This window comes from Synchiropus splendidus, chromosome 12 (genome assembly GCF_027744825.2).
Source record: "Synchiropus splendidus isolate RoL2022-P1 chromosome 12, RoL_Sspl_1.0, whole genome shotgun sequence".
Classification (NCBI taxonomy): Eukaryota; Metazoa; Chordata; class Actinopteri; order Syngnathiformes; family Callionymidae; genus Synchiropus; species Synchiropus splendidus.
In genome coordinates this window covers 9,858,943-9,875,795 of record NC_071345.1, presented here as the reverse complement: position 1 = coordinate 9,875,795, position 16,853 = coordinate 9,858,943, and the positions used below count along the sequence as shown (strand labels likewise).

Below are 16,853 nucleotides of genomic sequence, written 5' to 3'. Positions count from 1 at the left end.
GGAGAATTTGAACCTTTGCTCACACCTACACGCTGAAGCAGCATCTCCACCTACGCCGTGACTGCCAATACAATCTTTTGTTCTCCACCAACTCATCTCAACCATTCCTGTCTGAAAAGTCATTAACAGTGCCAAGCTAATTGAAGGGCGCGGCCTCAGGTAGAAGAGCGCCGGGCCAGTTAACCGAGGTCGCAGCCCCGTCCTCCACGACAACATCCCTTTGATTTAACTCCAGCTCAGCTCACCGCGCTCCTCTTTATCTGCCTCTTCATCGCTCTCTCAGCTGATGGAGCTTATTGTGGACAAATAGGCTTAGCGCTGTCACCATGGCAACGGCGCATGGTAAAAAGCAGCATAAGCACTTCATCAGGGGGCTGTGATCCAACGCCTCCCTTTGGAGATGCTGCCCCCAGCCTCCCGCAACAAGTAAAGGCAGACTGGAGAGGCTCCTGGGAGAAAGGAGAGGAGGAGGAGGAGGAGGAGGAGGAGGAGGAGGAGGAGGAGGAGGGGGGAGATAAGAGTGAGAGAAGACAAGCCAGCTTCCATTTCTCTTCAGCACCACCATCTGCACCGTCTAAGTCCACCTTCTATCCAGTCAGGAGCTGCTGGAAACTTGGACAGAAGGAGACAACAAGGTAAGAAACTAAACAAGTCATTTGATTCAAGTAACTGGTTCATAGAATCACGGAGGTTTGAAGCCTCCTCTGGCTGTATTTAGGGACAAAGTCCTCTTTAATTCACTGTTTTGGTTCCAACAACTTTTGTCATTGATCCATGTGTTCCAAGATAATGGTGAAACTAACTGCGCCTGGTCGTAGTTCAGGTCTGAGTGAATGATGTTTTGCCTGCTCAGCAGCCGACTGCCACACTGGACCTCGTATCCTCAGGGATTCACCGCGGCCATGTCCACATCCGAGCTTGCAGATTAAGCCAAGATTAAAACGAGGACAGTTATCAAACATGACACCGGGTTGAGTCAGCCAGTCGACCGACTGAACAGAAGGAACACGTTGCTTTTTTAACTGAGTTATCCTTTAAGGTAACAAGGTGCTCGCTTCAGCTGTTGACTTGTAAGAACATTACCGCTGACCTGAAGGCCACCCGCGTTCAAACACACTGACCTTAAAAGAGGACTCGGTTTGCCTTTTAAATGACATGCATGTCTGCAATGAGAAAGAAAGACAGAAAATACTTTAATACGTACTTTAATAAGGTACTTATTGTGCAGTACTGTAGTATTTATAGGACCAAAGTACAAAATATTATTTTAGAGTTTAATAATTCCGTGGTTTGTTACTTATATTTTCATGTGCTCTTGTAATTTATTTATTTTTAAATAATCCTGTTCTTCTTCTTTCATTTATCTGATGAATAATAGTTATTATAGAACAACGCTGCTACTTCTAAAACCCCTATGACAGCTGCTCGAATGAAAACTAACATGGCTACAGTGGATAAACAACTTACACAACCAGAGCTAGCACTCACTGCTGCCTTACTACAAGTCCGACAACTTCAGTGACAAACAATGAAACTAATGCTTATATCTGTAGCTCAATAAAATGCCCTTAAGGGCCACGTTCTTACCTCTGACTGAAATTTCGGGGCCGTCAAGCCTGAAGACTGTTAAATGTTAGAGTTTTTTTTTAATGGGGAAATGAATGAAAAACACATTAATACTTTTCTACATCTAATATCTATTGATTCATTTCTTATTTCTGAGGGACAAAAATAGTGTTAAATACTGAGAATTACTCATTTAAAGAATATAATTCCGAAAGAAAAATTCAGTTTAATCTAGTATTTACATAGTTTTTGTGCCGACCTGTAGCTAGTACCACCACTTGTGTTGACTAAACTCTGCTGTGACCACTATGTATAAAACTATGTTAGTTTATTAGTTTCTACTTTCATGACCAAATGCACCATCACCGACTTCCTGTTTTGTTATTTTCCTCCACCTTCACCCATCTCCAGTCACATCCTCTAGTCACACCTCTTCATGTCCTCATCCATCCATAAACCTTCTTCATCTCCAACACTCTGGGTTGAACTCTGCTCACCAGTGACCTTCTCTCCTCCCTAACTTTGTCTCCACACTCCGATGAGCTCTGATCTTGTTCGCCCTGCTGACTCCCAATGACAACCTCGCTATCTTCATCTCCTCAGGGGGGCTGTAAAAGGGGGACATGGCCTCCTGGTTCAGCTGGAACGAGCCGTACTACCGGAGCCCCCGGCGGGACCCGACAGACGTGGTGACCGACACCTTGATGCTGGAGCTGACCTGGCAGCTGAAGGAGGCGGAGAGGCAGCAGAGAGAGAGGGAGAGCGAGTACCGGCGTCTGAAGACGGGAGTGGACTACAGCTGGTTGGCCAGCACGCCGCGCTCCACCTTCACCATCAGCACCGGCGAGAGGCTGGGCCTGGAGGACCTGTGCTCCAAGGTTCCGCCTGTCAGCTGCGGCCTGGTCATTCTGAAGTAAGCGGACCGTGGCTGTGGGTGCTGTTCTCATGGATGCAGCTTCATGATGTGAAGGCGTTGGGTTCCGTTCCTGGCTCTTAGTGGAGTTGGCTCCAGCTTGGGTTTCCTCTGGACACTCTGGTTGCCTCCCATTCACCCAGAACTTTCACAGCCCACAAACAAATAGCAGTCTGTTTTGGTTGTGGTATATATATATATATATATATATATATATATATATATATATATATATATATATAAACCAGTCACCCCAACTGTGATAATTATAGTATCGTATAGTATCTATACAATTCGTGTTAGACATATTCCAAATGCGATGAGCTCAATCGGGCAGAAAGTGGCAGTAGCACACCCGCTAATAATAATAAAAAAAACCTTCAACACGCTGATAAATCCACATTTTATCGCTGTCATCACTTGAAAGATGATCACCCTCCGCCCTGGTTTCCTTCTGGCCTCTGGAGAGATGTGTCAGTTTGCGCCCTGACACAACGTTCTTTCAGCCTCCAGTGTCTGGCTGTTGAAGCGGGAGGGTGTTTACATGCGACAAGCTGCGAAAGTTCAGGGACGAAGTGTTTGTGTGACTTTAATGAACTGCTAACCAGAGAATTGGCTGTGACGCCGTGTAATTACTGAGGTGGCGGTTGCTCCTTGTCAACATTGGCTTCACATTGGAGGGAGGAACTTGAAAAGAGGATTTAGACGCGATGGACGCAAACTTCTCTCATCTTATCATAGAGGTGTTGCAATGTATGAGTCTTTGATATATTCATAAATGACAAATCATCTGCTATTAATGAAGGTAAATGAATGTTTTGAACGTTCTTGCTGCACTAATTAGTTCAATGGTGATAAAAGAGTATCATATTGTTGATGCTAATATATTTTATTTTAAAAATCGAAAGTTCCATCTGTCTTTCTCTTTAAGATGGATGCTGGATTTATCCATTTACTGCCAGAAAATGTCACTATTTGATGATCCCTTTGCTGCTTGTGCCGAGGCTTTGATGTAGCTTGGGTGACTGTGGTGAAGCTGCAGCTCTGGTGTGACCAGTCCTCACTCTTTCGACTCTTCGGCGCTTTCACACTAAAGCTTGTTATGATGTGTAAATCAGCCCGGTCCCTGGTGTGAGCCGTGCCTTTGATCTTTGTGGCGATGTAGAAGAGGGGAAGGGAGATTGAATACCAGGGGATCAAAGTCACCGTAAACTTGTAGCAAAGGGAGCTGAGGGGAAGATGGACTGAGTATTTTTTGTTTACCTTCACATCTCCAGAGAATCTGAAGTCATCTGTCTTTCAGGTTTCGGGAAGCGATGCAAGCCAACGAGCCCGAGGTCCAGGACGTGTCCGCCCTCTTCCGCTCCGTCCTCCTGGAGGCAGTGCAGAACCTCAAGGAGGAGCAGCAGGCGCAACGGCTCACGCGCCAGTGGACCAACAAACGCGCCATGAGCGTCTCCCTCATGAACTTCCGCTCCAGGATCAAGATCAACCCGTTCGGGAGCGCGACCACTCTGACCCCGTCCGCGGCCAACGGGGCGCCGCTGAGCGACCTGAAGACGGTGTCGGAGGATGTGGAGCGAGGGACGGAGAGGGAGGAGCGGGTGTGGAGCATGCCCGACTTTAGATACAAGGGGACGGGGAGCAGTGAGGTTGTCTGACCAGCCGCCCGCTGGAACTTCACGAACAATCCCTGAACCTTTCACCTGACTCATTTACAAAGACTGTGCTGAGCTCAGAAGCAACCAGGAAGCTGCATCTCCCCCTATTTCTATGTGTTCATCGGGTGTCTATTCCACCATTCATCCCATCAGCAATGAAAATGGTCGGTAAAAATCATAATAATATATTCTTTGTTTTTTTTTTTTTTTTAAAGTCACTTCAGTTATCAATAAGTAGGAAGCTATATTTGTGTGGTAACGTTCACTATAATGATTGAGTTACCATAAAGAATATTATTAGGATTTAAATATTAGATTTTCATCATATAAATTATAAACAAATAATAATAGATATTATATAATAACTTTTTTTTTCTATAATACTCATTGAAAATGAAATTAAAAACAAAGAACAAACTGGAAGATATCTTAACTGAGAAGCTTTTTTTCATGGCAATATTTGTCGAATATTTGTTGAATTAAACACTTCATTTTGCTATTTATGACTGATATTTACAATAGATTTATGAATTTGATCATACCACATGACTAAGTGGAGGCTTCGTGTCAGATGATACTTAAGATTAAATTATCTTTGCTGGACAGATTCAAATACCCATATTCACACAACATAAAAAACGACTTTAATATGGTATAACATGAGCTAAAATGACAACTGCAGTCGCTCAGCCAGGCGCCTCTGAACTTATGGCCCTTCTGTTCAGCATCTCTCATGTACGAGAAACGCTTCCCTCTTTGAAGTGAAAAGAGGTTCATACTGAGTGTGAGTCGTGTGCTGCTGGATGAAAGATTCCGCTGCGTGGGATTCTCACATCTATTCACCGCTCAAGGTCTGAGAGCTTCCACACGGCTGCCTTCATCAGGACAAATAAACGAGTGCTTTATATCATCTCGAATGACATGGCTCATTTCTATACATGTTCATGCTTTTAGAAACGTTTGTTGGCGTTTCTTTTTATGCAAAACGTTGTGGTTTTAATTCAGTAAAATGAATGACAGGACCAACATTTCCCCCCCCATTCTCTTTGACAGCATGACAATGCCACGTTGCCAATCCCTTATACTGCACACATGAACATCAATGCCTGAAATTCTTCATATCTTCTTCACATATATGTGTATACAAAACATTTTTTCAGTCTAAAATTGCATCTGAAGATTAGCTGACTGGTAAATATACATTTTTAAGTCCCTGCCTGACATTACTGACATGAGGTAATTGTTTATCATTAAACTGCCCTGCAATTATTTAAGATTAGTCAGCATTTTTACTCGCATTTTATTTTTACATTAACATTATATTTTTGTGTGAACAGTATACGCATGAACCATCAACATCCATATATCTTATTTAGAGATCAAATATGGCATGTTAGACTAGTTTATAAAACACTTTATGAGAGGGCAGTGAGGACACTGGGCCACGGCAAGAAGAAACAATGGTACACAATGGCATGGTTGATGAAATATTATTATATATATTATTTTCAGAGGCCACTAGATGACGCTCCTGGCTGAGAAATGATTTGAAGTGTCATTTAACTAGTTGTTCAAATCAAAATATTTTACAGCACACAGTGCCATCTGGTGGCCTCTGAAAACCAAGACACTGTTTCATGAAACCACATCTACTACACACTGATGGGGATAAAAACTGTGAGGTCATTCTGCAGTCTTATTGAGTCGCTGTTGGACCTGTTTTAGTTCTGAGAATCTTTTCAGGAACTATTTTAGTACACAGTATTGAAGCAGAAAGGCTGGATAGAAGAAAAGAAAAAAAGTGACTTGCTTCTCAGCCAATTTAATGTGAACACTTCACTGTCTCTATCAGCACAAACTGGTCAACATTGACAATGTTAAAGTAAAATCATCCACAGAAATAATGTCACTCCAGCAGTAGAGACAAAAACTACAGGTGTTTGAAGATTATTTCCATACAATTCTCTCCTGACTTTTCAGTAGTTGTAAGACAAATATGAAACCAATTATAATAGAAGTGTAATCGGACATTAAAAATGTATTTTTTCCAAAACTATTAGACTTAATGTCTAACAAATGAAACAGAGAAAAACACTTTAACTAGAAAGGTTTGCCATGAAAAAATATCTTGTTTGACTCTTACACAAGTTCAATTAACGAAAAAAATTGTGTTTATAATATCAATCCTTATTATAATATCAAAACCTGGTCTGGCGTCTTGCAGCAGGTTAAATGAGATGTTTTGAAATGTTCTCCTCAAAAGCCTGCACTTACGCCTAGCAAACCTTCAGCCGAAGAAACGAGAGAAAAACACACACGATTGATTCTGATCATGGCTCTCGGAACATCACACAGTTCACCTGCTCCGTCCAACTCAGTGAGGAAGTGAATTCATCGCCACTTGAGCTGACCGCTGGGGCATCATCGTCCTTCATCACAGGGTGGAGTTGAGGAAATCCAGCAGCTCTGCTCGGTTTCTGTCCCTCTGAAACAACACAGCTGGAATCACAACTCAAGCAGCAGCTGATTTTGTTCAAGGTAAAACAGACATGAATCTGGAGCAGAGCATCAGTGGTTGCCATGGTTACACACATCATCGAAGCCAGTTGACCAGACAAAGATTTTGTGGTCAGTTTTTAAACTAAGCGGCGATCTTTTTAAATGTTCTTTCTGCTTACCTGTTTGTCTTTTTTAGACTTCTTGACTTTCATCTTTATTTTCTTCCCTGTGATCATGCTGTACTTGCCACCTTTCTTCCTCTCTTTCAAGTACTGGGAAACAGCAGGGGGCATTCAATGAACAAGTGGAGACCAAAACAACAGCAGAAAACAAATCCTAAAATAACTGCATAGCTGCATAAATTTAATTTACAACAGTCAGTTGACTTTGTTTTAACTTGCTGTTTTTGTCCATAGTTGTGCAGCTTAATAATTTGGCTTGTCCTCCTGAAACCCAACTACCTCAGGACTACATAAATAAAAGGCCAGCATGAACAACCTTGGAGATTTGAACTGGTCCAGAGTCATCTTCTGCCTCTTTGGATTTCTTCTCCTTCTTGTGTTTATGCCGCTTCTCCTTCTTCCCCTTCTGGTCAAAGGATACAATTTTAAAAGTCGCCTTATGTCATTTAAATTTGCAATTGTTCTTAAGAGAGCACACAACATTAAACCTTCTTGCTTTTGTCCTTTTTTCTTTTCTTGGACTGTTTTCTGGATTTACTCCGTGAGTCTGCGGACAGAAGCAGGATTACAACAGCACGGCGGAGGGAAACTTGATTTCATGTGTCAACAAAACAAAGAGCGTACCGCTACTCCTGGAGCTGCTACGACTGGAAGAGCGGGATGACGATGATGAAGAAGAGGAAGAGGATGAGGAAGATGAGGATGATGATGAGCTAGAAGAAGAAGAAGATGACGAGGAAGATCTGCTACGGCTACGCTTTCGCTTCTTTTTTTCTCGACCTAGAATGAATAAAGGTAAACATACAAGTAAATTACAAACAGAGTTGCATGACAATTATTAACACTGAAACTGCAGCTTTGAAAGGTAAAAAAAAGTTCATATGTCCAGAAAAAGATTACAGAGCAGTTATCACTGCCAACTCAGTAAAGGTATGTGGTTTGCACTAATGCTGAATATAGAATTCTAAAAATAAAGGTGCAATCTCGTCTCCAGAGAAATCTTACTTCGACTGCTGGACACTGTCCGTTCTTCGGACCTGGAACTGGAAACTCTTCTCTCTGCTTTGGTAGACTACAAGACGAGCACAGACTAGTTACCTTTCGATATAACCACATAAAGCCACTCATTCTAAAACCTAGTGAAAGGAGTGCCGAAATCATCCACTCACCATGATGGAGAATGCAAGAAACGAGTCTCTAAATTACCGCACTGTCGAATATATATATATCTGAAAATATACAAATGAAGTGTTTTGGTTATCAAACGTTTTATTAGCATTAGCTTTCACACGTAGAAGCCATTTCACATCCCAGAATGCAACGTTCAAAACAAGAGCTGGAGACTTCTTCTTCGTTGATTGCAAACGCCGTTCGGTGCGATGCTGCCACCTTCTGTTCAGGTTAATAATACAGTACTGTATATCCAGTTTATGTTCATATATTTTGAGCTAAAAATGGCTGGAAAAAGTCAGGTAGCTTCGAATATATAACGGAGCAGATACAGTTTAGGCTTTTATGTTGAAAAAGAAACATTTTTTAAATTTTAGTTAATGAATGAATTGAGTGATAAAAATAAGTAATGAGTAAGAAAACGGATTTACATATATATATTTACACACACACACACACACACACACACACACACACACACACACATATATATATATATATATATATATATATATATATATATATATATATACATATATATATACATATATATATATATATATATATATATATATATATATATATATATATATATATATATATATATATATATATATATATATATATATATATATATATATATATATATATATAGCTTATAATGTGGTGAATAAGAAAGACTTCCATTGAGTTTAAGGTCATGATGTTACAGAAGACTGTCACGTTGTTTACAAAATGAAATAAAAAAAAAAACAAAACACAAAGACTTTATTCTTCAATATAGTTTCTGTGTTACAGGATAAAGAATGGAGCACAAAATAAAAAAATGCATTGTTATTGTACAAAAACATCTTTAATAGAACAGTATTAGTATACCAAACAAGTAGAGGCATTTCACTGATATAAAAATACAAAACACTGGGTGAAGAAGACATTGTACAAATTATTACAAACCAAAATTATATTGATGAACTCCTCCTGTGGTCAGTTTCATTCAGCTTGATTTATTTAAAGACATGAATCAAAATGTTGACAGATTTAACTTCACAAAGGTGTTTGCTGGTGCAGAGAAGTACCCAGTTTGCTTTACAGAACTTAAACAAATGTCCTTGGATGTGAATATGAAATATGTACATGAGTGTGAATAAGAAAGAAGGAATAAAGATGTTAATGCCAGACAGAAGTGCTTCAGAAGATCTTCACCATCCTACTATCCTTGTCCATTTTGGAGCCTGACCACCTCAGGCTGAGCAGAACTGGACTCCAGTGAGGTAAAAGTGTATAAAAAGTTAGCTTTAAAAGAGGATTTAACACGATGATGCGTGATGTCTAATTCGTTAAACCCAGTGTTCATGTTTACTCCGTGTTTTTTGGACGCCGCCATGTAAATGAAGCTCTTAAAAGGGAAGTAACTGATAGTTCATAAACGTGCTGATACTCTTCAAACATGCTGCTAAATAGAGAGACAAAGAACAAAGAGGGGGTGCAGAATATATATATACGACTCCTATTGGGTCTCAGTGTGAGGATCCCTGACGATAGGTCTCGAGTTACACCAGATCAAGTCTTTATTGATTCAAATTTGTGTTGTGGCTCTGGTTGTTATCACGGACTGAAGATTCAAACGGCAGAATGGTGAGAAATGTCCGGGTGAGTGTAACTGGTTGTTGATATTTCTGCCTCATCTTCAAACTTCAGCTTTGTTTTTGGAGTGGTCAGCGTGAGCCAAGCTCTCCTCGTTCTCTTCCTCCTCTGCTGGAACCTGCAGGGAGACACCTTTTCTGAGCACCAACCACACACAGAAGGAAGAAGAAATTCAGGTTCTCACCTCCCAGTAAAGAGAGTCGTCGAAGCAGTTCTGGTCCGGAGGTTGACCCCAGATCGGCAGCTTCATTATGAAACCTTGGATAGCCAAAGCAAGAGTTCAGTGCTCAGCAGACCGAGGTGATGGAGGCTCATGTGTCGCCTTGACTGACCTGTGATTGCTCCGCCCACCAGAGCAAAGCCCAGAGATGACGCCAAAGCAGCTGCCTGCATGGAGGGGCTTCCTCTGCACGACACAGGTCCACATGTCACAACCCACGACAGACATGAGCACGGCAGACAGGACGTGTAGGCTTACCCGTCTTTTTTACCCAGTGCCACAGCCACGATGCCGGCCAGGCCTCCCAGGATGCCCGGCATGCCGTGCAGGTTGTGGACTCCGCAGGTGTCCTGGATGCCCAGGTTGGAGGCCAGCACAGGCTGAGAGAGCAGAGTGGGAGCAACAGTTACTGCCATGTGGATTACTACCACCATTCCATCCTGCTGCCCCTGATACACTTCTGCATGTGATGCCTGTATTACTGTAAAATATACCATATGCAACTACTCAGAGGCAGCAGCATGTGTGAAATATTATCGTAAGATGAAGGCATTAAGCATTTCACACAAGAATTATGGTACTTTAGTCTCATTCCGGTCTGAAAGCAAACTTTAAAAAACCAATCTTGTCATTCAACGTTCTTCAATACTTTGACATGTTTCTCTAATTCACTCCTCAGCTGATGTGTTAAGTGCCCATATATATTTTGGTACTGCCAGGAGTACAATAAGTTGTTCCACATCTCCTCCGTCGGCCATCTTGCTACTGATGCTAGAGACTCACACTCAGGTACTTGAATCCCAGCGTGGAAATGATCCCAGCCACCAGTCCGATCAGCATAGCTCCGAAGGGTCCGATGTTCATGTCAGCACAGGTTCCCACAGCGACACCTCCAGCCAGGGTGGCGTTCTGGATGTGGACCTGCATCAGCGCAACAGTTGTGTGAGATTAGACATCAAACTTCAGAGCAGCAGCTGGCAGTTCCTTCTCACCATGTCCAGTTTGCCTTTGTGCTCCACCAGGCTGGACAGGGCGTAGGCCGAGAGCACGCAGGCGGCCAGGGACAGGTAGGTGTTGATGACGGCAGTGAGCTGAGTGTAGCCTGGATCTGCGATGGCCGAGTTGAAACTGGGCCAGAACATCCACAGGAAGACGGTTCCTGCAGGGTTCAGATTCCTTCAGCCCACAGTATTCATGCCGCTGATGCTGCGTCATGAGGCGTGGCTTACCGATCATAGCAAAGAGATCAGAGTGGTAAACAGAACCGTCATTTTCGTGACCATTTCTCAGGCCGGGACGGTAGAGGACCCGAGCCACCGCCAGGCCGAAGTAGGCACCGTAGGCGTGGATGATCATGGACGCTCCCACGTCGTTGGCCTGAGACAGAAGACTCAGTTGCAAACAAGTTTCAGACTTCAGCATCAGTAGAAACTTACACCCATGACTTCAGCCACCAGGTGCTCATTAACGGAGAAGATGGTGATCTCCAGGATGGTCATGATGAGGAGCTGGACCGGGCTGGTCTTTCCCAAAACAGCTCCAAAGGAGATGAGGACTGTGGCTGTGCTGAAGTCTGCATTAATGATCCTGCAGGAGGGACAAGAGGTTAGAACTCGGACCCTGAAAACTGATGAGCAGTGAACCAGGTCCTACTTGAAGATGCTGATCTTGATCTTGCCGTCGTCCAGGTGCCAGATCCCCTGCATGAGGAGACCCCACTGCAGGCCGAACGCTGCCAGCAGCAGGTTGACCCCCACGCTGCTGAAGCCGTACCTCTTCAGGAAGGTCATCAAGAAGCCGAAGCCGATAAAGATCATGACGTGGACGTCCTGGAACACTGCAGGAATAGGGAAGGGAAAATCAGCGGCATTGTGGATTCACCGTTTCCACCACAACTGTTCCATTCTCCGAGAGGTTCTTGAAATTAAGGTCAATCAAAAGTAATTATGGGGAATTGACTCACACACAATCAGTCAGACTTAACTTATTAGCTAAGTCACATGATGATGTTGGACTGAGGAATGTCCACCGTCAAGGTCACTGCGGGACATGTGATCATCAGATGAAAGCTCCACTAAATGAGTCAGAATAATGGTCAACTATTCCTCCAAATCAAAAGATTTGTTGAGTTGAGTTGAAAACATTTTTGTAATTTAATAACCATCGAAATAGTGTTCACTGAACTTTAGTTGCTGTGATCTGATCTGGATGCTGTTAGCTACATGCAAAACACATTCCGTGCTGCAGTATATTTTAATAAAATTGATAAAATGTTCAGGACTAACTTAAAAGTGACCACATATTCTTTGTGCCTGCTGTGTGTGAGCTGCAAGAGCTCTGCCACACTACTGCCACCTGCTGTCTGTAAAAGATCATCACTGTGAGTGATATTTCAAACATGAATTACTTCAGTACAATAAATGTGGGTAAAAAGAGTCACAGTGAGGCTGGAAATGAGGACTCCATTTGCCAATCTGTTTTGGATTTAGTGGCTTGTAGTATGGCTTTACAACAGCCGAGCTGAGAACAGTAGACATCACCAGATCTTGGAGTAGATGCAAGTTATTGTAAAAGGAAATTCAACCCTAGACAGCTTAAGGAGTCGGGGCGTATCCTCATCAGTGAGGCAGGAAATTAGATTCTTGTCCACTGAAGCCCTGATGATGACCTACTAATGTGGAAAAGACATGGAGGTAAAGACCTGGAGACAATAGAACTCACATCCTTCCTCGCAGAAGGTCAGTCAGGATACCCCGACTTCATTATCCCAGGAAGAATCTAAGGTTGGAAAGAGCAGTCTGGCTGAACAATTGGAATTTCCCTTCATATATAACTCAGTATTCCTCATTCATTTGTGACGTAAAAACAGAAGCCAATTGTCATGATCACTTGGTCACGCTCACTTGAGTTTTGAATCAAGAGGCATCGTATCGTATATGCCTGTTGATTGATTTGAACGAGCCCTCCTCCCCCCACAGCTGTTTAGAGCGACCTTGCCCTCGATGCGTGCACCTTGACCTCTGTGGTCTCTGCTGGGAGGCTCCCCACATGGAGAGGCGTTCATGCAACCAGGGCCTGAAGTGGAAGTTTGCTGTTAAAGTAACACTGCCAAATCTGAAGAATTACAGGGCACGTTTGTTTTTGGTCGTATTGCTTTTTCATATTCAGGCTTATGCAACATTAAAATTCAAGAAAGTTGCTGGTGAACGTTTGGAACCGAATTGACCTTTTAAAAGTGGAGCAAATGTAAGACAAGTGTTGTTTTTAGTGATAGGTTATCAGAGAGACAGCAGCAGATAAGTTTGGATGCTGCAGCGTGTGGGTTGCGCCTTTGACCTTTTATGACCTTTTGAATTGCGCAAAACAAGTGTTTTGTTTTTCATGTTTCATGTTCAACAATTCCATCGCAAAATAGCACAAGGATATTTGGGACTGAGTGAAACATTAATCAGCAATTTAAGATGATATTATTCTATAATTTAGCAGAGCCCCACCCATACTAGGTTTCACCCACGACCAAGAAAATGTATATTTTAAATATTGTCTTTATTTACCAGCTTTTTTCAGTCATAAATTTGATTTCAATTGATTTTTCATTTTCGTAATGATAGTGTTAAAAAGCATAATTTTCTCAGTAAATTCTTTTTTTTATAAATTAAAATGATGAGTATAAATTCACTTGTACAAATTCAAAAGCATTATTCTTGTCGTGCGTTAACCTTTTTTTTTTTTCAAAATTCTGTCATAAAATATTTCTTTAACATACTCTATTTATGTTTTAATTACATGTCTTTCATTTCATTGTTTTTAACAATCAGAGAGCTACATTATACATAGATTAATGCAAAAAAATCAGATGATTATTTAATATAATGGTTATGCTATTATTAACATGACTGAGCCAGTGGATTAGATGAATGATGGACTCAAACAGTTTAAGAAATAAATATTAGAAACACGTATTTATGGTTCATTCTTTGTTTTAAAATGTCAAGGAATATCTAAACAGAAAAATACTTAAATCAACTGTTGCAAAATGAATATGCAAACAGAAAAAAGAGAGGGTGAACTATAATCTCTGGTGGCCACGCTGCCACGCCCAAATCTGTACATACAGTTACAGTTACACTCAGATAACGGCGCTGTACATGAGCTACGAGCAGCAACGGTGAAACCCTTCACTGCACTTGAACGGCGGACATCACATGACCCGCGAGCGTGTCTCAGTGCTGCAGCTGCGTGAGTCCGACTGATGGACGAGCGAGACCCCATGACTCGTCTTATTACAGTCACCAGATCCACACGTCCACCACCAACCTTCACTTCCATCTATTTCTGCAGGCGGTTATTGGAAAAGTGAGTTAAGGAAAATGGAAGAGCCGACTTTGACAATCTTCTCTTTTAATTTGACAAACTTGAGCAAGATGAAGAGCTTTGAAGTGGAAGTTGGCTTTTGCTAAATTTCAGAGCGAGTCCTCTTGACAAGACAGAAATCACATTTGTTTGACCTTTCTACACCAAATGTCTGGAGGATTTCGGGACACTTACTGGGGTAGAGCTCCATAGGCCCCTTCTCCTCGTGGGTGGCATTGGAGTGCGTGTCGTGTCCATGTCCGTGATGTTTCCCGTCATCATAAACCACGAAGACTGCGAACAGGATGATGGTGATAATCTCCAAAGCCAAGGCCACGATGGGGAACTTGAGCCTCATGTTGGTGGCGTACGCAGGCATCCTGGTTATCTGACTGTCACACACTTCACTTCACTTATTTTGAGTGAAGGGAGGGAGCAAAGTGGCGTCTGGTTTTTAACTGATGCTGGTTTTGGTGGGGACCAATGGCTGAGCAGGAGAGTGAGCAGGGGCCCCTGATGGTGAACTCCCCCCCCAGTGTACTTTGCTCACAGGGATGGGTTTCCTCTCTGGATGTCCGAAAACATACGAGTGACACCGGGGGGAGAGGATTCCTGCCCCGCTCGACTGTCACCACTTATGAATTCTGGTGCATTTGTTCTGACTTTATGGATCGATATGTGAACTCAGCTTCACTTGCCTGAGCATTTCTTGGTTGAGTGAATGCTCTTCCTCTTTTTCTGTTGTTTTGACTGAAACACCTGCAGTTTCCGTTTACACAGAGATGGGAGGAGGATTGGATGAAAATCAAGTAGAACACAAAGAGAACCACCACATAATACACATAGTGGAGTTCACTGAGCTGTTCAGTTGTCGGGCCAAAGGGTTCTGGTACCTGAGGGTGGAAGGCTGAGGATGGAGTGTAATGGAGTGTAATAAGCCAAGCCTTCAGTGGGTGTGAGAGGTTTTTTCGTATGTGGAAGAATTTATTTACTTTTGTCTGAGTGAATTCAGGTATGTGCCTTATGTCTCAGGTTTTCTATGTGGGGGTTCGAGGTTCTCTGTGTATATGGCAGAGGTTTTCCATGTGTGTCTCTGAGCTTTTCTTTAAGTGCATCAGAGGTTCTCTATGTGTGTCTGTCTGAAGTTTCCCATTCGTGTCAGACTATATATGTCAGACGTTTTCTATGTGTGTCTGAGGTTTTCCAGTTGTGTCTCAGAGGTTTTCTGTGTGTATGTGTGTGTCTGATGTTTTCTATATGTATGTCAGAGGTTTTCCGTGTGTGTTTGAGGTTTTCTATGTGTCAGAGATTCTATGTGTGTATCAGAGGCTTTCTATTTGTTTGTTAGATGTTTTCTTTAAATGCATCAGAGGTTCTCTACGTGTCTGTCTGAGGTTTCCCATGTGTGTCAGAGGTTCTCTGTGTATAAGTCAGAGGTTTTCTATGTGTGTCTGAGGTTTTCCATGTGTGTCAGAGGTCCTGTTAGAGGTTCTCTGTACGTGTGTAGGGTTTTTGTGTGTCTGAAGTTTGAAAGAGGGTTCCCATCTGTGTGTGTTTTCTGTGTGTGCAACGTTCTCAAGATTCATAACTTCATAACTTCAGTTTGGGTGGAGCAGTGTCCTTCCTTTGTGGTCCTCAAACACCCAGCGTTACATTGCTGACTGTAAATTGATTATGCTGATCCTTCATTCATTCATGAAGCTGCGCTTCAGCCTCACAGGTGTTTCACCTCACGTTGTTCCTTACACACATGCAACCATTCCATCCTCACCATGCTCTTCCAAGTCCACTTGTTTTCCGCTGCCGTGTTCCCACTGCAAACTGACCTCCAGGTTATGATCCTACAACAACCTCTCAAGTGCCTTTAGGCCAGAGGTTCTCAATGTTTATCAGGAGCTCCGTGAAGGACTTAATCATGACCACCAACATGTTTGTGTTGGAGAGCGGCTCTTCTCAGATTGTTTGGGAAATGGCTTCCAAATGTTATCAGAAAGTGCTGAACTACCAGAAATAATCTACACACGTTGGGTTATTATTCAATCAAGGCGCAGAATTTCCCTCTTATTTTTGGCTGGAGTTCATTCATTCATGAGGCCCGTGTCCGCGACTCCCAGGCTATTCATCATCAAACCAAGCGCCTCCTCCACTTCTAATATCCGTCAACGTCGTCCCTTGAGTCGCCCTCTCTGTCATGCAATCACACAACAGGAGTGTCTCTGTGCTTTCTGCACCTCTGGGGATCCTTCCCTCATTTGTGTTGTCAGCAGAGTTTAATACGAGTCGCTCTCACATTTCTCCCAGAGGTGCCTTGACTTTCTCTCACGTACAGTGCGTCTCCAGCTTCTCACACACTTCACACTTGAGCTGGATAATTGTGGCGACAACGTGGAGCTGAGAAATATTCACGCAGGAGCTAGTAATGTCTCCGCTGTGTGTACGTCCTGTTTACTCTTCATGTCTCCTCCCTAATTTGTCTTCACTGACTCATCACTCAGCTTCAACATTTTGCAGCTCCGATGAACGTCGTGATGTCAGCGGGAAATATATAATTTAGCTCTTATTTCGCCTGAAGAGCTCTAAATGATTCAGGATCAGGAGGATGTTGCCGAGAGGAGATTGAAGTTTCAAGTCAGATGCTGAGGCCG

The 16,853-nt window shown here is 42.6% G+C and overlaps 3 protein-coding genes across 4 annotated transcripts; 1 reads left to right on the top strand and 2 right to left on the bottom strand.

Annotated features, from left to right (window-relative positions):
• The first annotated feature begins 488 nt into the window (after positions 1–488).
• Positions 489–5,050, top strand: rd3 (retinal degeneration 3, GUCY2D regulator). Its single transcript, XM_053882082.1, has 3 exons — positions 489–635; positions 2,170–2,479; positions 3,783–5,050. Exons 2-3 carry the CDS (start codon positions 2,190–2,192, stop codon positions 4,138–4,140), a joined length of 648 nt encoding a protein of 215 aa, XP_053738057.1. The 5' UTR covers positions 489–635; positions 2,170–2,189; the 3' UTR covers positions 4,141–5,050.
• Positions 5,051–5,589: 539 nt separating this feature from the next.
• On the bottom strand, positions 5,590–8,299 carry si:ch211-22i13.2 (uncharacterized protein LOC553945 homolog). 2 transcript variants are annotated; one of them, XM_053882084.1, is made up of 7 exons: positions 7,991–8,299; positions 7,827–7,893; positions 7,446–7,601; positions 7,310–7,368; positions 7,138–7,224; positions 6,819–6,911; positions 5,590–6,625 (listed from the first exon to the last, which is right to left on the bottom strand). In XM_053882084.1, the coding sequence occupies exons 1-7, from the start codon at positions 7,991–7,993 to the stop codon at positions 6,575–6,577; spliced, it is 516 nt and encodes a 171-aa protein (XP_053738059.1). In that variant the 5' UTR covers positions 7,994–8,299; the 3' UTR covers positions 5,590–6,574. The 2 variants fall into 2 exon arrangements, with proteins under 2 accessions (XP_053738059.1, XP_053738058.1); XM_053882083.1 differs by having other exon boundaries at positions 5,596–6,625; positions 7,138–7,227; positions 7,991–8,187.
• Positions 8,300–8,758: 459 nt separating this feature from the next.
• On the bottom strand, positions 8,759–14,625 carry rhag (Rh associated glycoprotein). The gene is made up of 10 exons (XM_053881379.1): positions 14,404–14,625; positions 11,509–11,692; positions 11,292–11,442; positions 11,085–11,232; positions 10,848–11,014; positions 10,639–10,776; positions 10,114–10,235; positions 9,968–10,041; positions 9,820–9,893; positions 8,759–9,753 (listed from the first exon to the last, which is right to left on the bottom strand). The coding sequence occupies exons 1-10, from the start codon at positions 14,585–14,587 to the stop codon at positions 9,679–9,681; spliced, it is 1,317 nt and encodes a 438-aa protein (XP_053737354.1). The 5' UTR covers positions 14,588–14,625; the 3' UTR covers positions 8,759–9,678.
• Between the last annotated feature and the right edge of the window lie 2,228 nt (positions 14,626–16,853).

Coding starts and splice junctions, on each gene's coding strand:
- rd3 (XM_053882082.1), top strand. CDS start 2,190: ATGGCCTCCTGGTTCAGCTGGAACGAGCCGTACTACCGGAGCCCCCGG. Junction 2,480..3,782: donor TGCGGCCTGGTCATTCTGAA/GTAAGCGGACCG, acceptor TCTGTCTTTCAG/GTTTCGGGAAGCGATGCAAG.
- si:ch211-22i13.2 (XM_053882083.1), bottom strand. Junction 7,602..7,826: donor GACAGTGTCCAGCAGTCGAA/GTAAGATTTCTC, acceptor TATTCATTCTAG/GTCGAGAAAAAAAGAAGCGA. Junction 6,912..7,137: donor GACCAGTTCAAATCTCCAAG/GTTGTTCATGCT, acceptor GCTGTTTCCCAG/TACTTGAAAGAGAGGAAGAA.
- rhag (XM_053881379.1), bottom strand. CDS start 14,587: ATGCCTGCGTACGCCACCAACATGAGGCTCAAGTTCCCCATCGTGGCC. Junction 11,015..11,084: donor TGATCTCTTTGCTATGATCG/GTAAGCCACGCC, acceptor TGAACCCTGCAG/GAACCGTCTTCCTGTGGATG. Junction 10,042..10,113: donor GCACTGGGTAAAAAAGACGG/GTAAGCCTACAC, acceptor TGTGTCGTGCAG/AGGAAGCCCCTCCATGCAGG.